Genomic DNA, 26387 nt, shown 5'->3' with positions numbered 1-26387 from the left:
GCAAAGAGCCGTTTCTATCATGAAATTCTGACAATTTATCTCTATAAAAAGGAATACGTTATTTAATTTTGCTTGAAATCATTTTGGTGGCAGATTGAACAAGACTGGATAATTTGTGCAATTAACAAGAACAATTGAATAGATTAAAATTGGCAGTCACTTTGGCAGATGGATACCTCCATATTATAGACTTAATCTCGAATTCATGAAACGCATTTTAACCGGATCTCCGATAATCCGGTGCTTACTATTAGAGAGAAATACCTTTATATTTAGGCGCTATACAAGTAGATTACGCCCTTACCAGCAAGCATGTATGGATGCATGCTTGGAGGCTTATAAACACGGGCATAAGAGACAAATCGTGTCTCTACCTGTCGGTAAGCCTATTATTTCACAAGTTGATTAGGAAACTCTGCGATGGATTAATGGTCTGGCTTATTAGGGAGCGGAAAAACAGTTTGTGTTCCCATACATCCTTTTAATTAGATAAAACGCTGACCCGATTATCATAGGTCATATTTTCAAACCTCATTTCACGCATTCCTCCACCGTCGCCAGAGGCTACAAAAACACTGGTTGTGGCACATAGAGAAGAGCTATTAGACCAGGCTATGCGGCAGATAAAGCATGCGAACCCGGATCTTGTAGCGTGCATTTGTTAGCATTCTTACTATTTCTATCTTCACAAAAATCTCTTTAAAATAGTGGGTGGAAATCGATCAAGGAAAGCGCCACGCTACTGGGCTTGCGGAAGTCATCGTCGCCAGTGTCCCAAGCCTTGGCCGAGCTAATTCTGCACGACTCCACAAATACAACCCGAGCGAATTCAAGTGTATTATCATTGATGAAGCGCACCATGCCGCCGCCCAGTCCTATCTTCGCATCCTCGACCACTTTGGTGCGACAGCGGCCGACACTCGAATTTTCGTGTGGGGGTGTTCAGCGACTATTCGGAGACATGATGGCTTGCGTTTGAGCGAGGTTTTCGATTACATTGCCTATCATCGCGATTTTTTGCAAATGATCACTGAGGGCTGGTACATGGCATCTCCACTCTCTATTTCTATGTTTTGACACGCCGAGTATTTAGTATCGTCTATTTCCTTAGGCTCTGTAACGTCAAAGTCACCACCATCAAAACCACTTCGGATATATCCCAAGTCCGCACACATCGTTCTGACTTTCGCGAGGGAGAATTGTCGCGTGCGGTCAACACCCCAATTCGAAACGAGATTGTGGTGCGAAGCTATCAAAAATTAGCTGGTTTGCAATGCGAAAAAAGTTTATTAAGGGCGCGAGTCAAATTTTCATACATTTCATTTTGATACATAGAGGGAAGAAAAACTACGCTGGTGTTTGCAACCGATATTGCGCATACCTTTGACCTCTGCAATGCTTTTCGTGCCCGCGGAATCGACGCTCGACTTATCACCTCTCGCACTACCTCCGCAGAGCGCCAGGAGCTTCTCCATGGTTTCCGCACGGGGGAATTCCCTGTGCTAGTCAATTGCGGCATCCTTACCGAAGGAACCGATATACCCACGATTGACTGTATTCTTATGGCGCGCCCAACCAAATCCAATGTGCTCTTTCAACAAATGCTTGGTCGTGGAATGAGGCTGGCAAATGGAAAGGAGGACTGTTTGGTGTTAGATTTTGTTGATGTTTGTACCTCGAGAGACTTGGTCACCGTTCCGACTTTGTTGGGGCTGGACCCGTTGGATGAGCTTCAGGGTAAGATATTGAACCTCCTTGATAGGAGTAGTTTAGTATAATTGGAGCAGGCCATCTTAACTGCTGTTCGTTGCATTTGTTATTTCTAGGTGAGGATTTGGAAATGGTGGGGAAAGAGCTGGAAGAAAGCGATGAAAAAGAAGAGGAAGAGGTGGACGAGAAGGACGAAACTTTTATTTCAGCTACAGATACTTCAGTTCCCACTGCTCCCTCAAGTGATACGCTCCCAGAATTTATAGGAGTCACTTTAACCGAATACCAATCTCCTTATGAGATCATTGAGGATTGCTCGGGAGCGCACCACCTACACCATCTCACACCACTTAATTGGCTTTCAGTCGGCGATGGCGCATACATTCTTTCTCTCGTTGGCTGTGTTTTGCGTCTTGAAAAGGAGAAGGATGGAATCTATCGAGCGAGATGTAAGCGTTGGTATCAAAAGAAAGACGGATCTCGCGTCTATCATCGTCCCCAGAGGATTCCTGTTGAAGCCGACACGCTAGAGAGTGCAATCAAGGGGTGTGACACATGGGTGAAGCGCAATATTGGAGCCCATGCTTCAAAATTTGCGAAACGGCAATCTTCATACATGCGCCAGCCGGCCACCCCAAAACAATTGGATGCACTGAAGCGAATGGGGGTGAAACTCTCTATGGACCAAGAGAAAGCATCTATTACAAAGGGACAAGCCATGAACCTATTGGCTAGATTGATGGAGGGTGCGGGAAAAGCATGGCGGGAAGTTGAGCGGGATAAGCGGCGGGAGGAGAAAGAAAGAGAGCGGAGACGGAGAGTGGAGGAGCCGATTCGCGTGGGTCCGATCGAGCGGCTGGCTACCGTGTAAACTGTCCTATACCGATGAATGGTTCGCCTGCATGGCACAGTACATATTGTCATATTCTTTAAAATTATTGGCACCTTTCTTGTAAGATTCATTCCTTCCATGACAATTAGATAAAGAAAAAGAAAAATTTATTATTTTGGGTAACTATAAAAAAATCGGAGTGAGGCGGCCACCAAGCGCTGAGAAACCTTGGTGCAAGACGATGTGAGCATTCTTATTACAACAACCTAGATACAAGGGCAGTTCATGGTTGTTTCGGAATTTCCGGCACCGGCGGCACTGCATTCTCTACCACGATCCCACCATAAGGACTGTACATCGAGTTGGGCGAGGTTCTTAGCGTTGTACTCTCTCGCGATGCCCCATATGAGTAAATCACATCCATCATGGGGGAGAAAAACTGTGAAGGGGCGCGAGCATTGTGCGAGCTTGATTCTTCGTCTGGCTTATCTGCCTTTGGTGGTGGGCTGCTGGATGCCTCAGCCAAGCTTTCGCTCGGTTTAGGCGAGGGTTCGGCCGGTGTAGCCTGGAATGATGCATCGTGGGTAGGAGATGGCAGTAGAACAGGCAGGTTAGACGCCTGGCTAGGTGATAGCACTCGCTCCTGATTAGGGTGATAGGTTGGGGATGGTGAAGGCATAGGGGGATATATCGTGACGTGCATTGGCGACGGTGGGGCAATGGGGAGAGTAGCTGGCAGAGGGGAGGTTGGAGTATGGGATGGGATTGGACCACTATTGTTGAAGATATGGGGTGGAAGCGAATTTGGTTGTAAGGATGGCGGATCAGCACTATAAGGTTCTAGTGAAGGGCAGAATTTTTCTGGTGAAGTATATGCGTGCGTGGTATATGGCTCTGTGTACGCGTGGTGAGATGGGGGAGGTCCCGAAGACGCTGGAGGAATGGGTTTTATGATCGGAGGATTATGCGCGAAAGTGGTAGGCGCAGGCAGGGGATGAGCTACCGGAGCAGTGGACGGAGGTTGCTTCGGCACAGCATTCCACTCTGTTTGTTTCTCTATGGAGGGAGGAATTAGGGCTGCGGACTCCGTTTCCTCTTCCAATTTTTGCTTTCGCTTCTTCATTCTGCTTCGAATCACGAGCCCGGCTACTGTCAGCACCACAAGTCCTGCTGCAACTCCTCCAATTATCGGGGCAATGGGAGCTTTTGTCTGCGCTGCCGTGGACGCTTTGGGAAGAGTGGATGGAGCAATTGTATCCGTGGTTGCACTCATGGTGGGGGTGGCCACGTTGGGGACAAAGGCATTGTTACCAGTGGGTAGAGCATGCAAATTGTTACTTGAGGTCGTAGGCACCTGTCCTCTTCCCATGCTTACATTCTGCTGACCCCCCAGTTTCCGTGCCGAGTCGCCTCCCCCCCCCGGGAAGAGCCGTGTTCTTCTCTGCCTGCTGGGGAACTCCCGGATTGTTCCTGTCTTTTTTAGTGGCATCGCCTCTATTGTCATTAACAGGAGTTGCGGGTCCGTTGTTTCCCGTCTTGTGCTCCTCGTGTCCCTGCTTCTGCGCTGCTTTATCGTCAGCTTTTGTCTCATTCTCTTTTTTTAGATCTCTTTTTGAATGAACTGACATGCGGATGATCAGCGGGGATATTGGAGGAAAAACAAAGAGTGCCATGTTAAAGGTTTTTAGGAAAGGGAAATTAGATTAGGATGGGGTGTATTATAATCAGATCCTGAAATCACAGATTATTAACAAAGAATCGCGACGGTGGATTCCTTATTAACAACGAAATAAGATAATGAGGAGACACGCATATGGGTTCTTGGTGAATCAAAGAGTGGTAGGGAGGGACCGATTATAGAGTCCAATAATAAAGGAGTGGAGGATTGCTAGTAGGGAATGGAATATGCGACGGAAATCAAAGATGACAACAGCAAAAAACGTTGGGTGCGCCCGACATCGAGATAGAAAATTCAACACGCCCTCGCTGTTTGTCCGTTGCATATCTTGGAAAAATTGACACTCCGACCATCCTGTTTCAAACTAATTAATTTTTTGTCTTTTTCGTCCATTTCGAGCCAGTGCTCTCCAATCTGCTTTGGATATAGGATTAGTATATATATATAAAATAAAACAATCAACAAACATTCCATAAAACAAAAAAAAAAAAGTTAAAATAGCGTAGAGCCCATAAAATAATAGGATGTTCCGGATAACGGTGGATAAGGAGAAAAACGCTGGCTTAAGGTATAGTGTAGGAATAATAGAGGGCATGAATGCATTTCTGTAAGGTGGATAAAAAAAAAACAGGGCATAGAACATGATAATAAAATACAGTCGATGTATATTTATTGCCACACCCACTCCCAATTGCCGCTGCGACTCCAAAAATATCGTACACGTCTTCTTTCGTGCCCATGGTGGGAATTCATTAGAATCAGGTCGCGCCAACTCTTGCGGATGCGTTCTCCAATGGTTGCAACAGGAAAATGAACCAAAGGTTTGCCCATGTCTTCCAGGTTGAGCATGCCTTTGGCGTCCGAGACGATAGGCAGAGGACGATGATGAGGATGAGTGAGTAAAGGTCGACGCTTGATCTCTTCATAAATTTGCTTATTTTTTTAGAAAATAACAAAACAAATTAATGGGACAATTGTTGAAAGGATTCCACTTTCACGCTTACATTAAGGACGCGTTTACTAAAAAGCCCCCGGGGATAATTAGGGTCTTGCTTTATGAGTTTTGTGAAATCTGTGGCCGATATCTTTTTCTCCTTATCAATCCTAATGTTTCGTAGCTGATAGTCAACGTGAAGGATTTGCCAAAGAAGATTGTATATAATATCGGGAGCATTGAAGGGAAATATAGCTATTGGAATAAAAGGCAATAAGCTTAATTCACGTTCTATATATATCCCCGAGCACTCTTACCATTGTGCGTTCCCGGGTTCTGCCGACAGTACTGGACAGCAAGATTCCATACGTCATTATTATAGCGCAGAAGGCATGCTGGTAGGGCTCCTCTGCCAAAATATATCCTGTGGACACGATTATACAAAAATTTTCAATTCAGAACATACAAAAGGCTTATAGTAACGAAAAAAAAAACCTTATTGCATCCGGTAACGACACACATGCAAGAGGATGCTCCAGGGCCAACCTTCGAATCGCATCTTCCGCACATGGCCTCCATGAGCGACACACACGGCTTACTTCACGTAGATCAAAGGTGCTCCAGAGATATTTGAAGATTTCAACGAGGATCTCTGGAGGCAATAGCTGAGCATGCGAGGGTTCTCCGGGCGAGTGTGCAGATAATAGGACGCGCATCCACTTTTTAACATTGGGAACTGAATTAGCGAAAGTATTAGAATGAGTTGGGCGGGCGAATTTGAACGCGATTTTGAGACTAGTCATCACTGGGTTCCTCTTCGCGGAATGCTCTGTGGGATTCAAAGGCATTTTCGTGATTTATCAGTTATAATTATTTCTTTCCTTAATTCTGAAGAGAACTACTATAATGAATGGAAGGGGAACTGAAATAAAATGCCGGAAATGATAAAAATGATTGGGATGTAAAAGAAAAAAAGCGACCAAGAAGGAGAAATTCAAAAATAAAGGCGGGGTACAAATTGGAAAAAAAAGTGATCTTAGGGGTATCTTTCAGTTCTTGTATCCAATTTGCTGTCGGTGTCAATTTATTAATCGAGTGCACTCGTGGCTTGACGCGGACTGAAATAACAGCCATGAACTAAATATAGATGGGGGACCTAGTGATCACTGAGCAGCTTGCGCCGCCGCCTTACCAGGTTCGGGGACTTAAGCAAGCTGGAAAAAGTTTGGGTAGAGTTTTCCTATCTATTTATTTGCACTCAATGGCTGCGACCCTAAATAAAGCAATGGTTGACCTTATTAACAGATTTGTGGCCATTGCATTCCCAATAGAGATTGATATCCGCATTGCTGCACTATGACCGTTGATATAGATAGGTAAAGCATCCCTTTTATTTTCGTCTATATCAAGATTTTAATTTTTATTGCGATCTTCTCTTTACAAGTATGCCAGCGTATATTGATCAAAGCTTGCTGAAATGATGAGAAGGTATTATAAAGGAAATAAGGCATGCAACGAGAAAGTGTTGGTGCTCAAAGTTCCCGGATTGGTTAGGGTGCAAGCATGCTTCATCCTTATGGCATCATCATCTTTCCTTTATACCCAATGCAGATAAAATGTATACCTGTGTATTGATGATAGCCTTTAATACCCGTGCTTCTTTAAAGATCAATTCGATTATGTAATCCCAGACTTTTGCTATAGACTGCGGTAACAAAGACGCCAGCAAATGCACTTACAGAGCTAGTTTGCCTGTCTGGCCGTGCCTAGCGGTTCTGTCTATATTTTCTAATATTATTATATTCCAAAATATTTAACATTTCCCTCAAATAAACCTTCACATTTATCCCCAAGATGGCCCATTGGAGGCGAAAATTACAACTTAAATAGTCTAGTTTATTTATTATAACACAATATAACTCTATTAAGAGATATATTCTATGTAGTCTAATATCTGTTTACAGCCGGGTTATGGAAAAGAGAGGTATCTACAATAAATAAAAGGCAATCGTTATTACTATAAACAGGATTTAAACAGAGTGAGCACAACTACGCACCACCATCTCCCCAGAAGAATTGCTTGTTACGGATCCTTTGAAATGATGAAAAAAATAAAACATATTTAATGAATATCTCGAATAACATCATAAACTATGACAAGCTTACTTCATGTAGGGATACACGGTTGGCTCCTCTTCAGCGAGATGGGCCATATGCTCGGCGTGCGCGACGGCAAGGTTGTAGCAGTTAATGCTAGCCAAGACGGTGGCGGGAATGCAGACAAAGATCGAGATCTTGCGCCAGAGACCAGCGGCATCTATCAAAATGGAAAGGATTGCTCGAGACGTTGCCTGAGAATGCTTTTGTGATGAAGAAAATTACCGGCAGCATGAGCCTTGATGGCATTCCTTTCAGCCGCGAAATTGGCGGTGGAGGTGGAAGCGTAACGCACGTTGCGTGCAACGTTTTGACGAAGGGCAGAAAAGAGAAGAGGAGAGGCCATCTCTAATCAATCAATTAAGAACAATAAAGATGTTATCGAGTCGGATTCACCCCCCCCTCCCTCGAGTGTTTTTATTGCATATCCGTGGTGGCTTAGCATAGTTGACTGCTTTTCATAAGCAACGAGGTTAGCCTAGTTCATTCTATTATTATTGCATACACTGGCCGTAGAGGACTATGCTTATCGATGTCCGCGTTCTACAGAGAGATCTTCTCGCCTACCGTCGTTGAACATGCAGCGGTAGCGCGTTTCACTTCTCCTGACGCGTTAAATCTTATCATAGCGTGCACGTCTATGCTGAAGGTGTATGCGATTGTCGATCATTTTGAGGAAGAGGAGGACATGATGCTCAAGCTGATAGCGGAATACAAGCTCCATGGAAACATCACATCAATAGGAGTAATAAAGACTATAACTTCGAGCAAATGGGGACTGGACAGTTTATTACTGAGCTTCAAGGACGCAAAGGTCAGCATATCATTAGACCGGAGTTATTTTTGTGAAAATGCCCTTCTAATTTCCAATTGTAGATGTCGTTGCTGGAATGGTCACTCTCTACGAGTAGTATCACTACCATATCTATTCACTATTATGAGCGAGAAGATTTCAGAGTATGGCTCTATTGCATTCGGACTCAATGCATGGTACTTAGAATTTTTGTTCTCTATAGAGTGAGCTTCTATATTGTCGGGATCCTGAAATTCGAGTGGACCCAACACATCGGTGTGCAATGTTACGATTCTACGGCGACTACTTTGCAGTATTACCATTTCGACAGGACGATGTTTTGCCTCTGAATGATGAAGAAAACTCAGGGTCAGCACCGACTCCTTATATTGCATTGATTTTCACTTTTTAATTGCGGTCTATTTATTACAGTAAATGGCCATATCACCCAAGTTTTGTGTTAGAGGCCAAGAAAATTGATCCGCGCATCCGAAATGTGATCGATACTGCATTTTTATACGACTATTTTGAGCCTACGCTGGCCATTTTATTCGAGCCCCAGCAGACATGGCCTGGGTATGTTGACCCCCTCCCCATTCTTATTGATATTACACCACCTAACTCCATTGCACTCTGCAGCCGTCTTTCTGAACGTAGCGATACATGCTGCCTTCTCATTGTTTCCCTAGATGTAACAAAAAAAGTATTCCCTGTGATATACTACCAAGATCGTCTTCCATTCAATTGCACGCAGATCATCCCTATGCCTAGACCCGTGGGTGGCCTTCTTGTGGTCACTGCTGATGCTCTCATTCATCTCTCTCAATCCTCTCGTGCCATTGGTGTGGCTGTCAACTCATTTGCCGATAAAAGTACGCAATTTCCAATCGACTCGAAGGCTGCGAATCAACTCCAACTAGTGCTGGAGGGTTGTAGGGTTGTCTTTTTGGATGGAACACATTCGCTTCTTGTGACACGCGATGGGGCATGTTGTATCCTGGAGTTTCTTATGGACGGATCCAGAGTCAGAAATTTAAAACTGAGCAAACTTTCACAGCGATTAGTTGCACCGAGTTGCGCATGCACCTTTGCAGATAGGAAACTGTTCTTTTTGGGCAGTCGCCTAGGGGATTCTTTGATGGTAAAGTACGGGAGTCAGCCCATAGGTTCCAAACCGAAAGAAAATGGAATTGGGGACCGTTCGTGGATGCCTAGGCGGAGCACGGGCGAGTTTGATGATGGTATATATTAATTGGCTATTCTATTATGTTTTTTAAGCTGGCACTGAAAAGCTACCCTATTTTTTACTTAGAACTCTATGGATCCACAGTGGATCAGCACTTAAACGACCACACTTCAGCAATGACGTTCGATTTTAAAATATGTGATCGACTGCTTAATACGGGTCCCATTTCGGACATGGCGATTGGGAAGGTAGCGAAAAAGAATGTAAGCCCTATTCCATCTGCACCCTCCTCTACTCGGACTTGTTTTTATATGTCTGAACCTTTTAGGATCAAAAGGATGGCGACAGTGAAGAGGTTGAGCTAGTTGCGTGCTCGGGATATGGCCACTCCGGATCGCTCTGCATCTTCCAACGAAGTATTCGGCCACATCTCACCGGCACTTTTGATATACCTGAGTGCGAGGACGTGTGGACGGTGCACTGCCGTAAAGATGTCCTGATCGATGGAATGCGTATCGAAGAAGTGAAAGATCGGAGCGATGAAATGATCATTGGATACGATGAGTATTTATTTGTTAGCAAACCAAAATCTACCATGGTATCTATCCGGCTGAATTGATGCTTTCTGAAGTCGACTCTTATTAATACTTCAATGCATCTTACTTTGCCAGGTTCTTGCTGCCGGAGCATCGTTTCAAGAACTTGACCGCCTAGGATTTTATACAGATGGTCCTACGGTTGCAGTTGGGACTCTGTTTGATGATACCCGAATTGTGCAGGTGTATAGTGAAGGAATTCGATTATTGGATGCAGGTCCGACTTGTGTTGCATTATCCGTTGATTATATAAACGACTAACAGCTTCCCATTTCCCCTTTATAGATGGAAACATGATGCAAATGATTCCGTTTACTAGTAACTTGGAACAAACTCACATCGTTGCTGCGCACATCGTAGACCCCTATGTGCTCATCTCTTCAGAAAATGGGCGGGTGACCCTTTTAAAAGGGAACGATGCAACCAAAGACTTGACCTTTGGCGATGAAATATCTAATCAATCAGTAAGCTTCCAGTGGTTATATTTCATAGATTGCAAAGTGTTAACGATACAATTTCTCACCCCCTTTAGGGAAACCCTGTCATCAGCTGTAACATCTTTGCTGACGTTTCGAATCGCTTCCTGACTATCAGCGAGTTTTCTTCACTGACCCAACAACTGGCCAAAGATGCACGATCTTCGAACAAAACTCAGAATTCACTCCCGCTTGCCTATTCTGCCGGGATAAACCGAGGAAACCAATTTTCCGGAGCTGATGCGGACGATGACGCTATTGACATGGATCTGTATGGTGATTCTGGGGCTACCCAGGAATTAGAGGAGGATGTCAATATGTCGGAACAGCTCAATGAGACCAACGTCAGCATGCAGAACACCACAGGAGTGAACGAAATAAAAGAGACACGCTATTATGTTGCCATGTACAGACGGGATAGATCGTTAGAAATTTTGCGCCTGCCGAACATGGAAGAAGTGTTTTGTTCGAGCTATTTCGGCACATTACCGAACATTCTCAGCGATGTTGCCGTTCGTCATCATGTCCAAAGCAGTGTAAATGTTGGAACAGAGAGTCAGGCGGTTGAACTAGAGGTTATATTGGCCAATATCGGAAAAACGAAAATGGACCCCTATTTAGTGGTAGATGTCTAATTTATATTTCAGTGTTTCTCATATTCTCATTAATTTTTTTTAATTTCCTTGCTACACTAGGTTCGAACACCAGAAGGCGAGGTTGCAGTCTATCGAGCATTCCGATTTATTCCTGATTCAATTGAGGAAACCGTCGCCCACCGCCTTGCAGCGCGCTTTGTCCGTATTCCCATCGATTATATCCCCTCAGAGCTCAAATCTACCACAGCATCTCAACCAATCGCTACCACCAATGGCATTTCAACCAACAATCCATCTCACAAAGGTGACAGTAGTGCAGCTATGGACTCCGGAAAGGAGGTTGGCACCGAAAACAATGAAGAGGAGGAAGACATCTTTCTTCAAAAACGCAAAAAGGCGAAATATTTGATGCCATTCCGCGGAATAAGCGGGTATACGGGTGTATTTGTGAAGGGGAGGCAGCCGGTTTGGCTTTTGAGTTCCGGAAAATCGGTGGCGCGGGTTCACCCAATGCTTTCTCGGTACGAGGGCGAGGTGGTGGCCTTCACTTCATTCCACAACGTTAACTGTCATCATGGTTTCCTATTTGTAGATAAGAAGGCAAGGAAGTCTGGATACACTATTAAGTGGCATGATAAAATATGAATTAATGTTTATGGATTTTGTAGAGTATCGTCCGTTTATCCGAATTTCCCATTAATAATTTCACATATGACGTTGACTGGCCAGTGCAAAAAATCCACCTTGGACGCACACTGCACCGCATTGTCTACCACGCAGCCATGCAGGTGTACGTGGTACTCTCATCGGTACCTGAAGAGTTTATTCAGCGCGATGATAACGGCGAGGTAGTAGGACAAGCCAACAAAGGGCTTTCTCCGACCCTCGACCGATTCTCGATTGAACTAGTATCCCCGGTGACGTGGGAAACAGTGGACCGGTGGGTTTATAATTCTGTCATGTTTGAGAATCGGTTTCCTAACTCATATTTGCAATAGATACGAATTTGCAGAATATGAGCAAGGTCTCTGTTTGGAGTGTGTTACCCTCGAGAGTAAGCAAACGGCAAGTGGGCGCAAAGATTTTATTGCGGTGGGCACAGGATTCTTCCGTGGAGAGGATGTAGCCATGCGTGGATGTGTATGTACTCATTGCTCCTTCATCCCAATTTTGGTTCATGAATTTAACCTCATATTTTTATGCTTGGACTTTAGATATATGTTTTTGAAATTATTGAAGTGGTGCCTGAACCCAATAACCCTCAAACGAATCACAAGTTCAAGCAACTTATCAGTGAAGAAGTCCGCGGGCCTGTTTCAGCTATTTGTGACATCAAGGGATATTTGGCAACAAGTTTAGGGCCTAAGGTCAGTAGGCCACGGTGGACCTGCATGAGTGCGTTTGGTTAATCTTTGCATATCGTTACTAGATTATCATCCGGAGCTTTGACGATAACGAAAATCTGGTTCCTGTTGCGTTTGTGGATGTACAAATCCACGTAACGGAATTGGTGTCTGTGAAGAACTTTTTGCTAGTAAGCGATGCTTTCAAGAGCATTTGGTTCTGTGGTTTCCAAGTATGTATTCTACGTTCCCCCTCACTTCTTCTTTCCTCTCCTCCAAAAGAAATCGCGCTACTCTAGGATAATTAACTCAACCATTTCCATTGCAATTCTAGGAGGAGCCTGCCAAACTTGTTTTGCTTGGAAAAGATTTCCGACCACTTGAGGTCGTAAGCTCCAATTTCTTGATTGATGATAGATCGCTTTATTTTGCCGTGTCAGATGCAGAGAAAAACTTGCAGCTGTTCCAATATGCCCCATTGAGTATGTACTGATGCCGCTTTTCCGGGGAGTCCAAACTTATTACTCACGTTTTCTGGATTTTTCCTTTCACAGATTTACAATCTATCAGTGGCCAGCGTCTTTTACGCCGTGGGGATTTCCATGTTGGTTCAACGATCAAGAAATTCTTAAGATTGCCAAAGAGATCATTGACTGACGAGGGGCAGCCAAAACAGTATCTTTGTCTATGTGGTAATGTGTGGAGTCTTGTACTACGCCTAAAAATAATAGAGCCTCAACTCAATTTCTATGTTGTGTGTTAGGAACACTGGATGGTAGTCTTGGCCTGATAACCCCTATCCCTGAAAAATCCTTTAAACGACTCCAGCTTCTCCAAGGTCAGCTAGTGAATGGGTTGCAGCACCCTGCTGGACTTAACCCAAAGGCATTTCGGTAAGCAACGGCAAATATAAGATATATTTGGTAAATTTTGAACTTAAACCTATCTTCTAGGCTGCTTCAATCGAACGAGCGTCTTGCCTCCAACCCGGTCAAGGCGGTGCTTGATGGCGATCTTATTTGGCAATTTCTATGGTGCATGCCGCCCGTACGGAGGAGGGAGATGGCAAAACGCATAGGGACAACAGTGGAACGAATAGTAACCGATTTGCGCGAAATTGACTTTGGATGGGGATATTTTTGAGATCTGAATTTATTATATTTCTCCGTGTATAATGACGAACGATAATGCGTCGAGGAATCGGATGGATTTAGCAAGACTATTAAATTTTGTAAAGAGTAAAAAAAAAAATAAAGATAAAATTGTTTCATATAATAAACCTCTCTATTGAAGCTATTATTGTGTATTAATCGTCGCTATGGGAACAGGATTAAAGTGCTCTAAATCAGCACTGTCTTAGAGTTTCTCTAAAAAAACTTGATTCGAAGCGATATCAGCCTTTCCCCCGCACACCCCAGCATTCGACACCCCCGCCTTGGATTCGAAGCCTAGTCAGTTCAGTTGAAATGATAAATCAGAGACGCTCGTTCGTGTTCAGCCGATTTTGAGCACTCTCTAGAGCAGGACATTACTAATGCGTTCGTGATAAATAGAATAAATTACGCTGAGCTAAAGCTGGGCCAATCTACGTGGATAGGTGCTTAAAAACGCGGCCAAGTGGCCGGATATGCCGAACCAGGATTTACCAAAATTCGAAGCGGTCGGATCAGCTTGAATGAAAGTAACTCATTGGCTGAGATGGAAAGACAATTGTTTGGGCTCACTCAACCAAGCCACCATTGGACTCTGCTGGTGGAACTAGAACCGTTTCATTACGTGGTTTATGGGAATCAAATTGGAAGAATTGTTCCCGATTGACACATTGCCACACTGGCACATCTCAGCTGGGTTGAATGCTGCAGCCAAACCTGGTGAATAGAATCGGGCATGTCATGTTTTGGAATCAAGTCTACGCGCCGCCATTGTTTTCGTATTCATTACATTAGTAACCCACTGCATGATCAGACATGCATATCCACACTTCCAGCTACCATAGTGCAAAAAATGAAGGGGAGGAGGGACAACTTGTACCCTTTCTGAAAGAGGGCTTTGAGAAGATGGCCATGGACCTCCACCGTATCTGCTTCATCTTATGCTCTCGGCCCCAACATCATGACTTACTAATCCGTCTCTTCGGAATAATGAGAGGCTCGGAACAGCTTGGCCGGACAAAGTCTTGCCGTCCAAGGCTCCCCGCTAGTGTTGCGACGGGGACATGGCGCGACTTATTTGTTGTCACTGCGTGATTAAGGCTCAATAAGGGATTCAATGCTGGGAGATATACGCAGGCCCTTTCTCGCCCTATTCCATCGGGCATTTGGACAGTAGAGGTTTTGAACTAAGGCAGCCAATCAGATCTAATTCGAGTGAACGGGATCTCCTCCGTTAAACTCCTGAGACTCGCTTCATATACTTTTTTTATTTTTCAGTCTTCAGTCTACTGACCGGTCATTTTGTTTTCTTCGTTGCATGTTTGATGTAGATTTGGGAACCTGTATGTGGATTTGAATTGTAGTTGATTATTTGCCATTGATAATATTTCCCTGCTGAGGTTGTAAGATTTTATATACTCAAGTCATGAATGGCGAAATCGAGGATCGCCTTTTCGAATCCGACGAAGACTTTGCCAACATTGTTGACATCCAGCCTCTGCGTATAATCAAAAACGATGCACCCGTTGAAAATATTTCATCGGTGGAGGATGTGATCGATGCCTATATTGTCGAGGAGATTTGGGAGACGCCCGCTCCCAACATTCAAATCATGAAGGGAGTGAACAAGGAAGATAAGAAGTCGTATATTCTGGTGAAGGAAAAGAATCAAAATCGCGGCGACACCTATCGCGAGCAGCGCCAGTTCGCGTTTATGTATAATCTCTTTAATTGCGGAACGAATAATGAATCAATTCCGGTCCCAGTAAAGCTAATCTGTGACGATAACCATCATTCCCTGGTAATACTACAAAGTCCCCCTCAAAGTATTCCGCTGCACAAGGTCATACCACAAAATGGGCTAGCATTAGACACATTTTTCACCTTTGCCATCCACCTTTGCGAAGCGATCGATTGGATCCATCAGAAAAATGTCATGCACTGCAATATCCAACCTATGAACATTTTATATGATCCGGAAACGAAGAGAGTGCTAATATTCAATTTCAGTGAGTAGCTTTCGACTTGTCCCTTTGATGACTCACCTGATTCATCTTGATCGCGTGATCTAGGTCGTTCAATGCGTTGGTCCATTGAAGCCGCAGTGTGTAGCGGCAGCGCATTCTTGGACATTGAATCCAGAATAGAATATGTGTCTCCGGAGCAGGTCTGTGCTTGCCCTTGATTTGAAAAAGAGTAAGTTAACTTAACTGTAATGCTCCATTAGACGGGTCGAACGGATGCCCTAGTAGATCACCGGACGGATCTATATTCGCTCGGTATTACGCTCTATCAAACCCTCACAGGCGAGGTGCCATTCACTTCGTCAAGCAAAATGGAGATCCTTCATATGCACCTTGCAAAGAATCCTCCGTCCATCCTCTCGAAACGGCCAGAAGCCCCCCCAATCCTAGACCGCATCATCCAGAAGCTCCTTAAAAAGTCGTGCTCCGATCGGTAATCTTCATTCGATGCATAACCCAAGATTGTCGTTTGCTCTATTGCTGTCTCTGTTTTTTCTAATGTTATTTGATTCATATATAGATACCAAAGTGCTCATGGCGTGCTCTATGATCTCCGCCTGTGCCAGAAGAGGATACAGGAAGATCCGAACAATCTTAATTTCGAGCTCGAGCTTGGAACTCACGACTCATCCTCCATATTTCGCATCCCAACCAAGGTTTATGGTCGAAAGAAAGAGTTAAGAGCACTTGAAGAAATTTTGAATCGAGTACACAACAACAACAACTCGGAGCTTGTCATTTTGGAGGGAACAGCAGGTTGTAGACCTTTTACGGATTACTTCCTAGTGACTTTGTCTTATGATAAAGCTTTTTGTTTTTTTGTTAATTAAGGAATGGGAAAGTCAGCCCTGGTTCGCGGACTCCAACCAAAAGCTCAAATGCTGGGTTATTTCTCTTCGGGAAAGTTCGAGAAGCACTCCGTCAGACCCTATGCTGCCGTCCTCGACTGCTTCAAAAATCTGCTCCACCAGGTGCTTTCCGATACCGATGAGGTTGTCAATGAGGTGAGGGAGGTCATGTGCGAGCACCTGCAAAATGACGGCCGAGTTCTCATCGAAGTTCTCCCAGGTGGGGCTTTCCTATTTTCCATGGCTTACAATTTCTGTCCCTTTATTGATATTCAACTCTGAAACCTTTAGAACTCGAGATGTTGATCGGGAGTGATTGGCCTGAACCAGAGAGTTTGCCAGTCAATGAAGCCCAGCGTCGTCTATTGCGATGTATTAAAGTTTTCACTTACAGTATCTCAAAGGTGAAAACGCTAACCCTTTTTTTTGACGATGCCCAATGGTAGAGTTTATTTTGCGCCCCAAAAAATATCCAACTCATATATATAAATTCTCTTTTCTTTTGCTCTATATCTTTGATTTTAGGGCTGATCCTGGTTCTAAAGAAGTCATGGGAATTGTCTCGAGTAATCGGCCATTCGCAGCCCCCCCGCCTATGATGACGGCCAAAGGCCGCCGAACTCTTATCATTTTTGCGCATCGCTCCAATATATCCATCCAACTCTCCCCTGCTATTTTCGAGTCAAATTTCCGAGTGAACAACATTCACGTCGGGGCTCTCGATCTTCAAGCAATACGCCACCTTATCGCGGATACAGTGCGTCTCCCCAGTTCCTCCCCAGAAGTCACCGAACTCGCCACTATTGTCCAGCGTAAAACATTTGGTATACCCTTTTTTATTGTGCAGTTTCTGTCTAGTTTATACCGCGAGCGACTTATCGAGTTCAACTGGACAACGCGTCGATTTGAGTGGAAACCCGCGGAAGTGGAGTCCAAAGGCACCGGCCCCATGGATCCCGAGTTTCTGGCAGATAAATTGGTGGTTGTTCCGGAACCTACTCTCGAGTTGGTCAAAGCAGCGGCCTGTATAGGTAGCACATTCTCCACCGAGCTGATCGAGGAGATTATGCCTGCAAGAGTCAATGTTATCCATTCGCTCAACGTTGCAGTGCGCGAGGGTCTCATCACCACCATGGATAGCACTGGTGGTGACTGCCCTGACCCGGTGAATCGTCCGTGCGACACATTGATCTTCTGGCGTTTCTATCATGATCGCATCCAGGCCGCGGTCTACTCTCTAATGGAGCCCGAAGAACGCATGCATATGCATGGCAGAATAGGCGCCAAGCTGCTTGAGTGGTTGCAGGACGACCGCGCACAGCTCTACGATGTGGTGCAACAGCTTAATAAGGCGATTCCCTTGGGCGAAGGGGTCACCCAGTATGCGTCTCAGGAACGATTGCGTGAGCTTAATCTTTTGGCTGGTCGTCGTGCGTTCCAGGTTGATGTGGAGGTGGTGAATGCAATCGATTACCTTCGCACGGCCGAATCATTGCTCCCAGACAATCCGTGGGACCCAAATGTAAGAGAAGAGTCACTGGAGATCAAGCGGCTGATTGCCGAGTGCGAGTTTGTGGTTGGAAATCACACACACGCGCTTGATCTTACTCAGGAGCTGCTCAAGCATGCCGAGGATATTGTTGCAAGAGCCGAACTCTACATACTCCGAGTGCTTATTTACAGTACAACGGATAGAACTCTCGAGGCCGCTCACTGCTTTAACGAAGCAATGAGCGATTTCGGTGAAGATCCTATTCCTTTATTTCCAACTCTGGAAATAGGTATGGAGAGGCAATCAATAACAGCGATTTACTTCGATTATTTAAGCTCCTATTAACCGATCTCCTTTTCCCTACCTTCTCTCCCTCTCAATAGTTTTTCCTATGATCACCATGATCATCATGAAGTTAGACGGTATCGGGCTCGAAAACATCGCAAACCTCCCTAGAATGACTGATAGGAGAACGCTTGCACTCATGAAGCTCTTTGAAGTGTGCTCAGATATGTCTTATACGCATGATCCGTAAGTGCAAAATTGATACCCATATTTTGTCATAATGCCCTAATGTATTTCCAAAATTAATCAATATAGACTTTTCTTTGCTGTGGTCAACTGTAAAGCAATTCTTTTATCGCTCACTGCCGGTGAGATCAACGAGAGCATCATATCACCTCTAGTTTGTCTGTCGATATGCTGTCTTCGATATGGACTTCTCCATAACAATGCCAATGCCTACCGCATTGGAGAGTACGCAGTTGAATCCCTTATCCCGGCTCTAGAGCCTAGCAATAAAATCCGGGCAAAGGCGATGAGCTTCTTTTACTCTGCTATGGGCATCATGCGCTATTCACAGACCGAAATATATGCAAAGCTGCAGGAGGCTTTTGAGCTTAGTTTACGAAGTGGTGACCCGTCCACTTGCGGTCTTTGTGGAATTATACTATGCCAACAAAAGTTTTGCATGCGAATTTCGTTGGAAGAAGTGTTGGATGAGGTGAAGAAGTGTGTTTCCCTGCTTGAGCACCAACACGGAGTACTTCCGCATGCGTTCCTCTACTGTACGCTTCGACAGTCTGTACGCGGCCTAATGGGAGAAACGATGAAAAATGGATCTGCAGATTTCGATGGGAGGGAATTCCAAAAGTCTTGCAATTTGTCCCAGATCACGGAAACCTCTGTCCCTCTAACACGCCTCGTGACCTACTACGCCTACAAATTGGTTACTCTGACCACCCTTGGTCACTATGAAGTGGCCATCGCGGTTGGGAGGGAGTATGGCAAACTTCACTCAGCCACCGGTAGCTACCTTGCAATGCGAGTTTTGATCATGCACGCACTAGCACTCTCTGGTGTATTGCGGAAAAAACTGAGCCAGGGTCTTCAAGATTCGAGCGAATATCACTCACTATTGACGGAGCTCAAGAATCTGTTTGCACTCCTGCAGCCCCTCATCGAAAAGGAGGCATCTCACTTCATTGATAACGCCATCCTGGTTGAAGCGGAAATTGCATCCTTGGAAGGAAACTCTGACCTAGCCCTACAGCTCTATAGCCGAGCAACAGATCTTTCGCGTCGCCAGCAGGTTTTGATTTACAAGGCTCTTGCACTTGAACGGACGGCATTGCACCACTATACGCATGACCAAATGGCTTTTGCCTCTTCATTTATGAACAGTGCTCTGCAACTCTACGTGGAATGGGGCGCCAAGAACAAGATCAGCCAAGTTGTCGAGGCGTACCCCAATTTGGTTTATCCGTCGATGCACATGTTGCCTGCAACTTTTCCTACCAACTCTATCGAGAATGCTAGCTCCCGCACCCCGAACGATTTACGGTCCAGCTCGAGCCACGAAGAGCGCCGACATCTCCTCTACCGCCCGAACCGAGAGGCCGCGCTATCCCATACCTCTTCGACCCACTTTGAAACGGCCGGCTCGACCGATGAAGTTGATTTCTTCTCGGTGATCCGTGCTGTCCAGGTCATGAGCGAAATGACCGAGCTGGACTCTGTTATTCCTGCTATGTTGCAAATCGCCGCGGAGAACGCAGGCGCAACCCTCTGTAAAATGATTTTCAAGCAGAACAGTAGACTCTTCTTGAAGAGTGAGTGGTCGGCGTCGGGCGGCTATACCCTGAGGAACGATGAGAATACGAGTGATTTCCCACGAAGTATTGCAAGCCTTGTGGTGCGCACGTTCTTGCCCTTCCGCTCGGCCAATGCATACAAAGAACCGAACATATCACGAGACCCTTACATTATCTCCAATCGGGTCAAGAGTGTTATCTGCATGCCTATTTTTCATAATAACGAGATATATGGCTGTCTTTACCTTGAAAACTCCAGCAATAGCGGTGCATTCACCATTCGCCACATCGAGGTGTTGGAGATACTGTGCAACCAGGTGGCCATCTCCATCTTGAACGCCAGACTTGTTGTCTCCCTGCAGGAAGCCACGGTGGCCAAGAGCGAAATGTTGAAGCGTGAGCAGGTGGCGCGCGCTGAAGCAGAGCGTAAGGAGCAAAAATATCGTGCTTTGCTCGAGCTTATGCCCCAGCTCGTATTCACCGCGTCCCCGGATGGAAAATTCACCTTTGCTAATGCACAGTGGGAGACATACGCAGGCGTGAAGCCAGAGGAAATCCTCGACTGGAATTGGATACCTCTGTTCCACCCCGATGACCATAAGAGCCTCTTGGAGTATTGGAAAGAACCTTCTCTCGCCTACAATATCATGACCACCGAGCTAAGGATTAAGCGAAAGGACGGAATCTACCGCTGGCATATCTATCGGGTCATGCCCATATTTGATAGCGCCGATGAAAGCGTTGTTCACTGGATCGGAACTTGCACCGATGTAGAGGACCAAAAGAAGGCCCGGGAAGACAAGGAAATTTACGGGAGACTCATCAAGTCCGAATCCCGATTCCGTCGGCTCTTCGAGAGTAATCTGGCTGGCATCTTCTTTGCGAATAGAAATGGAAGCATTTACGAAGCAAATGAAACCTATTTCAAGCTCACCGGGCTCAAAAGGGAAGAACTTATCAACAATTACCCAGTCCTGTGGCAAAACCATACCATTCCTGAGCATCGCGAGCTCGATATTCATGCCATCAAGGAGATGGAGAGGTCGGGCGAATGCAATCCCTACGAGAAGTGCTGCCTCATGCCTAATGGGAAAAAGGTCTGGGTTCAGGCCGGGCTGGCGCGAATACCCAACAGCGAAGAGGGGAGCCTGCATAACGTGATGGGCTTCGTGATGGATATTACCGATCGTAAGAACATGGTCGAGGAGCTGATCAGAACTCGAGAAGCCGCGTTGGAATCCATGAGAATGAAGAGCCAGTTCTTGGCTAATATGAGCCACGAACTAAGGACCCCCTTCAGCGGCGTATTGGGCATGGTGAATTTGCTGGCCGACACCATACTGGATCCTATCCAGCGCGAGTATGTCGATACATGTCAGCAGTCTTGCCACATGTTGCTACGAATTATCGATTCGCTGCTAGACTACAGCAAGTTGGAGGCCAAGAAGGTGAAGCTCGAGTACACGGCATTCTCGACTGTGTCACTACTGGGCGATGTGTGCCATCTGCTTTCCTCATTAGCTCACGACAAAGATGTCGAGCTAAATTGCTTTGTGGACGCACTGTTGCCCCGGGTGCTCATTGGTGACGTGGGTCGGCTCCGCCAAATCCTCATGAACTTGGTCGGCAATGGGATCAAATTTACCCATAACGGGGAGGTCTTCGTGCGATGCATCCCGATGGAGAAGGACTCGAAGCACATTGTTGTGAAGTTTGAGATCCAAGACACGGGCATTGGAATGTCTCACGAGGAGCAGCTGAACCTCTTCCGACCATTCTCACAGGTGGACGGCTCCACCACCCGCATGTATGGAGGCACGGGGTTGGGCCTGAGCATTTGTCGCGAGCTGACTCAGCTTATGCAAGGAGATATTGGGGTGCGGAGCAGCAAGGGCAAAGGAAGTTTGTTCTGGTTCACGGTTAAGCTTGAAATTGCCGAAAATAGCAACCTTGAAGTGCCAATGATAGATTTGCCGCCGGTTCGGGTGATGCTGCTGGCAGAAAGTCAAAATAAGGTCGCCATGTACCAAGCTAAACTCTTCCCTCTCACTCTTGATGTTCCGGAGAGCACGCAGAAGCTCTTAGAAACTCTCCGAGCGGCGAGCGATGAGGCCCTCCCCCATATACTGATCCTTGACTACAATGTCTTTGAGGAAATGCACCGGCTTGTCGAGGAGCTTGTCAAGGAGCCGAGATTCTATCGGATACGCTTGCTATTCATGTCCCGCTCCTACACTATGAAGCGAAAGCGGTGTCGCCAACTGGAGGATTTCCGGGCTATCGAGCGGCTCATCGGTAATCGGATGACAGCAACACGGATCAAGCGACCACCCATGGAATTCAAACTGCGGCAGTTGATCCTGGACTTGATGGCATCTCGTGTGCGCACACTGACAGAGGGCCTAGAGGTGCTTAATTTTCATCCCAAGAGCCCGGAGAAAGAAAAGGAGCGGCATGAAGCTATGGCTGCCGTCTACATGACCTCTCAGCTGGCCACTCTTTCACACATTGACCACCCGACATCCGGGTATGATCGAAAGGCGTTGCCTTCTTCGGCAAACACCGAGAATGCGGGCACTTTCAGACTCGAAGAGAGCATGAGTAAAAGTGAAAAGCTAGCCCACATCACCAACATCACCGTGTTGGTGGCTGAGGACAATCCGATAGCGCAGAAAGTTGTGGTTCGACAACTCCACAAGTATGGGTTTGAGAAGATTCTGCTTGCAAATGACGGTGAGGAAGCCGTGAAAATGTTCCAAAGGTAGATTTGGCAGCTTTGCTTTAGCCCCAGGCCCCTCTGGCTAGCTCATCAATGCATGGATTAACCTGTGGCTTGACTTCACTTTTTAGGTCGGCAAGCGATATCTCCGTAATCCTCATGGACTGCCATATGCCCCACCTCGATGGGTTCGAGGCGGCGAGAGCAATAAGAAAATGGGAGTACTCCAATGCCCGCATGCGGCATGTCCCGATTATTGCTTTGACGGCTGGTAAGGCTTCGAGTATTTTGACGAGGATATGCTTGTCACTAACCCCAGCTCCATTATGCGTGCTGCTAGATGTCCAAAGCTCTACCAAGCAAACTTGTTTAGAGGCTGGAATGCAGGATTGTCTTCACAAGCCAGGTTAGGAATGCTCCTTGTCTTATCGACTAACTTTATACCAGGTGTGCTAATCATTGTGGCCTGATATAGTGAACCAAACCAAAATCCTTGAAGTCATCCGGCGGTGGGGTCAAAACCCAGACGTGGACACCCTACCACCCACGCCAGAAGACAAATCATACTGAAATCTGTTTTATCTCTATAACGTCTTAATTCTTCTTTCTAATTCTCACTGCTTGGCTATGCTTAGTTATACCCCCTACTTTTCTTTTGCGAGGGCCTATTTTAAATAGATTTTATGACATTTCAAGCAAGCGATTCGGCTTTTATAATTTTTTTTAGCTTTTGTTTTCCTCTGCATTGTTGTAAAGGATTTCTGTTCTTGTACGATGTACTGATAACTTTGTTTCTTTTGCCATGAAATTTATAAAGCAAAAGTTGTTCGGCTTCGAGTCGCTCTCAACTTAAATGATTTGGGTGTGTTCTCGCTATAAACTTGTACATTTGACAGAAGAGATGACTGGGTAAATTGATTCTACACCGTGCCTGGTTCGAAATCGATGCTCTCCAATACGCATCCACGTATCTCCTTTTTTCTCCAACTGAATTCCTTATCTGCTTCTTCATTGGAAACTCCACGTGGTTTAATAAAAATGGTCGAAACAGAATGCATCTGCTCGTTAAACGCCTCATTTGATAAATGCAGATACGGAAAATATGACTTTCATTGATGAGACCTAACAAGGCATGCGTTCACCATGCGCTATGGTTATAGTAAGAGATGCGAGACTAATGTCATCCAATGCTTCCTGTTGAATTCTTTTGGATACATAACAAGAGAGCACAGCTCCAATTAGCAAAACTTTATTTGAAACCTCCGACTACATCGGTTATGAAAAATGAGCTATTTGAGGAAAGAAAAGATGGCTCAAGGCGATTTTTTCCTGCCTATGAAAAATGCTATACACCGACATCCTTTCACACTATTCAAGGTTATTTTTCTTAAAGGTACCCTCTTCGGGCTTGAATCGATTTGAACGCTGATGTCCTTGAAAAATTATGTTTAAATACACATTTACAGTCTTTCAAATAAAACAAGTTATAATAAACAGGCCTTTTGAGTACTAAGAGAGACTTGAATGGCACAATGCCTTGCCGGGATGACTAGTTTAATGGTTCGAGCCGCTTTCTTATCGCAATCGGCCTAAACCTCGTAGCTCTCAGCTCTTCTTTAGTAAAAACTATTGGGCGCATCTCCTCGAGAGCATTTGCTACGTCTGTCATCTGTACTTGTACAGCAATGCACGAGGGCCTCAGAACAGATTTCATGTGCTGGTATATTTGTGACAACTGTGCGTAAATATATCGTCGCGCGGTGTGACTTGGATGTGTTCGTGCAATAAATTTGAATAGATGGCAAAAGATATAACTAGGCGTGTATACCTTGCACCAATTTTGGAGCCGGATGGCATCTTGCCAACACAAGGTTATGTTGTACAATCCCTAGTGGAACAGCAATATTCAACATAAATTTTTCTAGTCCAGTTGCGCATTGAGATTACAGATGAAGGGAGAATTACCCTTAGAAACTCTTCAAAGGCCTTGCCTCTCAGCTGCTGCATGAACTCAGTCTCCATTCTCCGTGGAGGTGCGTCTGACTCGATAAATTGCATCCACATATGGCACCAATCGACCCAGAAAGTCTGCCTAACGCACAATCCAATCGTTCGCCGGGCATGGATATCCTCCCTGCTAATGATATTAAACACCTGTCTAATATTCTGTTGCAGAAATGCAGCAACACTAATGAGATGCTGCGTAATTAAGTAGTCCTGCTGTGTCCAGTCGAAATCTGAGAATTTCGCGAGCTTGTAGTGAAACTCTGCTTCTGATTTTAGCCATGTCTATATTATCACACCTGTAACATTAAAATGGCCAAAAATCACAATGGGAAATTGCTTACCAGATACATTCTATCGGCATCGTCGTCACTTGGAGCTGCAATTGCGTCGAGCGAGTTGTGGATAATCTCCAAATCGAGCAACCAAGGTTTCCCATATACTCCTGCAAGCTTCAATTCATTTCCGCAAAGTAAACACCTATATGTTCTAGTTAGCCTATCCCCTAGTCAAAAACAAGCACGCATCAACCATTCCATACTAACCATACTCTTCTCCGAAATTCTATCTGTACACGATCACGCTCCTTTGGATTATCTCGATCCAATCTCAATGCCAGTGCCATAAGAACTGCCTGTTTATGATACGTGTACGAGTCATCAAACCGGGAAAGCTTTCTCATACAATTTTCCATATACAAAAATGCAAGTGTAGTCTGAATTGTAGGGGAGTCAAATGCATCCTCTAAAAGTCGCTGCGCATAATATAACAGCCCCCCGATCATACTATTAATCTGACTAAACATTGGACACTCTTCATGAAACATCAGCAGATGAAGAGCCGTATCGGCAATGGCTGTGTGCAGTAATGTTGGTTCGATTTCTCCACGATAATAGCTTTCAAGAAAAGCTGGCTTATCTGGATAAACAAAGTATCCGGAACAGTTGCTGAAGTAGGTGTGGAAAATATAGTCTTTAAGTTTGCGATTGATGGCGAAACCTCGATTGGGAGAGGGGTATAGTGAATCGTCTTGGAGGAGCTCCGGGGATTGCCAGTTCAAAAAGGTACATGGGCGAAATGATTTGGCTCGCGCTTGATCCTTGGAAAAATCGAGAAAAGGGACTGAGAGATGTGAATTTCTGTCGAATGCAAAATGAGCACTGAGGAGACGACGAAGTTCGTCTGCAGTCCTCAATTTTAACTGAAAGTGTAGATTCTCTCCAGTGAAGAGGGAGTTCCGATCGATACAATGCTTTTGAGTGCGTTTTGACACCGATTCAGATTCAATGTTTGAGAGAGAAGAGTTGGTGTTACTGTCTAAATCTCTTACGCTCGCTAAATCGCCCGACGGTGCAGAATTAAATGCTAAAAATTTCAGATGATTTAATCCTTCTTCTAGCCTATTCACATCTAGAGAAAGTGCTTCAAGCTGGCGACTAATATGGGGTTGTCTGCTTTGCATATGTTCTTTAATTGATGCTGTTACATCAGAAATATTGTTAAAGCGCTTTGATGGAAGGTTTGCGTAAATTGTTGAGCCACAAAAAACCTTAATAGCTTAAATCATACTCTATATAATTTCTAATTGAACTTTTAAAGAAAAATGCATGATTAGGGTTGCTTTTTGCAACCACAATAAACGATCAACATGTAAATTATAACACTGTAGCCATGTGTTATTTAAAACCTATTCTATCTCGAGCTCCAAATAATATGACAGCCGCTACTACTAGCCACCCTGCAGTTCGAGCGATA

At 45.1% G+C, this 26387-nt stretch overlaps 8 protein-coding genes across 8 annotated transcripts; 4 read left to right on the top strand and 4 right to left on the bottom strand.

Annotated features, from left to right (window-relative positions):
• Positions 1-205: 205 nt before the first annotated feature.
• Positions 206-2581, top strand: VTP21DRAFT_295 (uncharacterized protein; the record flags this gene model as incomplete). Its single annotated transcript, XM_069393198.1, has 7 exons — positions 206-380; positions 446-459; positions 516-647; positions 709-1040; positions 1112-1266; positions 1336-1737; positions 1827-2581. The coding sequence occupies 7 exons, from the start codon at positions 206-208 to the stop codon at positions 2579-2581; spliced, it is 1965 nt and encodes a 654-aa protein (XP_069256674.1).
• A 244-nt stretch (positions 2582-2825) lies between these two features.
• Positions 2826-4133, bottom strand: VTP21DRAFT_294 (uncharacterized protein; the record flags this gene model as incomplete). The annotated part of the gene is made up of 1 exon (XM_069393187.1): positions 2826-4133. One exon carries the CDS (start codon positions 4131-4133, stop codon positions 2826-2828), a length of 1308 nt encoding a protein of 435 aa, XP_069256673.1.
• A 756-nt stretch (positions 4134-4889) lies between these two features.
• Positions 4890-6002, bottom strand: VTP21DRAFT_293 (uncharacterized protein; the record flags this gene model as incomplete). Its single annotated transcript, XM_069393176.1, has 4 exons — positions 4890-5153; positions 5225-5409; positions 5472-5578; positions 5650-6002. The coding sequence occupies 4 exons, from the start codon at positions 6000-6002 to the stop codon at positions 4890-4892; spliced, it is 909 nt and encodes a 302-aa protein (XP_069256672.1).
• A 1099-nt stretch (positions 6003-7101) lies between these two features.
• On the bottom strand, positions 7102-7657 carry VTP21DRAFT_292 (uncharacterized protein; the record flags this gene model as incomplete). The annotated part of the gene is made up of 4 exons (XM_069393165.1): positions 7102-7142; positions 7212-7246; positions 7321-7471; positions 7537-7657. The coding sequence occupies 4 exons, from the start codon at positions 7655-7657 to the stop codon at positions 7102-7104; spliced, it is 348 nt and encodes a 115-aa protein (XP_069256671.1).
• A 186-nt stretch (positions 7658-7843) lies between these two features.
• VTP21DRAFT_291 (uncharacterized protein) lies at positions 7844-13444 on the top strand (the record flags this gene model as incomplete). The annotated part of the gene is made up of 19 exons (XM_069393154.1): positions 7844-8125; positions 8188-8268; positions 8328-8473; positions 8537-8680; positions 8744-9345; positions 9417-9553; positions 9619-9888; positions 9962-10103; positions 10172-10350; positions 10419-10985; positions 11058-11558; positions 11627-11898; positions 11957-12098; positions 12173-12325; positions 12388-12534; positions 12636-12783; positions 12856-12993; positions 13065-13194; positions 13255-13444. 19 exons carry the CDS (start codon positions 7844-7846, stop codon positions 13442-13444), a joined length of 4371 nt encoding a protein of 1456 aa, XP_069256670.1.
• Positions 13445-14268: 824 nt separating this feature from the next.
• Positions 14269-14547, top strand: VTP21DRAFT_290 (uncharacterized protein; the record flags this gene model as incomplete). The annotated part of the gene is made up of 1 exon (XM_069393143.1): positions 14269-14547. One exon carries the CDS (start codon positions 14269-14271, stop codon positions 14545-14547), a length of 279 nt encoding a protein of 92 aa, XP_069256669.1.
• Positions 14548-14878: 331 nt separating this feature from the next.
• VTP21DRAFT_289 (uncharacterized protein) lies at positions 14879-23198 on the top strand (the record flags this gene model as incomplete). Its single annotated transcript, XM_069393131.1, has 12 exons — positions 14879-15461; positions 15525-15619; positions 15680-15909; positions 15997-16232; positions 16308-16544; positions 16616-16766; positions 16850-18105; positions 18200-18347; positions 18417-22670; positions 22760-22899; positions 22969-23034; positions 23104-23198. The coding sequence occupies 12 exons, from the start codon at positions 14879-14881 to the stop codon at positions 23196-23198; spliced, it is 7491 nt and encodes a 2496-aa protein (XP_069256668.1).
• Positions 23199-24177: 979 nt separating this feature from the next.
• VTP21DRAFT_288 (uncharacterized protein) lies at positions 24178-26094 on the bottom strand (the record flags this gene model as incomplete). Its single annotated transcript, XM_069393120.1, has 4 exons — positions 24178-24516; positions 24594-24917; positions 24977-25112; positions 25178-26094. The coding sequence occupies 4 exons, from the start codon at positions 26092-26094 to the stop codon at positions 24178-24180; spliced, it is 1716 nt and encodes a 571-aa protein (XP_069256667.1).
• Positions 26095-26387: the final 293 nt, after the last annotated feature.

This window comes from Calcarisporiella thermophila (assembly GCF_041956535.1).
Source record: "Calcarisporiella thermophila strain CBS 279.70 unplaced genomic scaffold VTP21scaffold_1, whole genome shotgun sequence".
Taxonomy (NCBI): domain Eukaryota; kingdom Fungi; phylum Calcarisporiellomycota; class Calcarisporiellomycetes; order Calcarisporiellales; family Calcarisporiellaceae; genus Calcarisporiella; species Calcarisporiella thermophila.
This window is presented reverse-complemented; position numbering and strand designations above follow the sequence as displayed.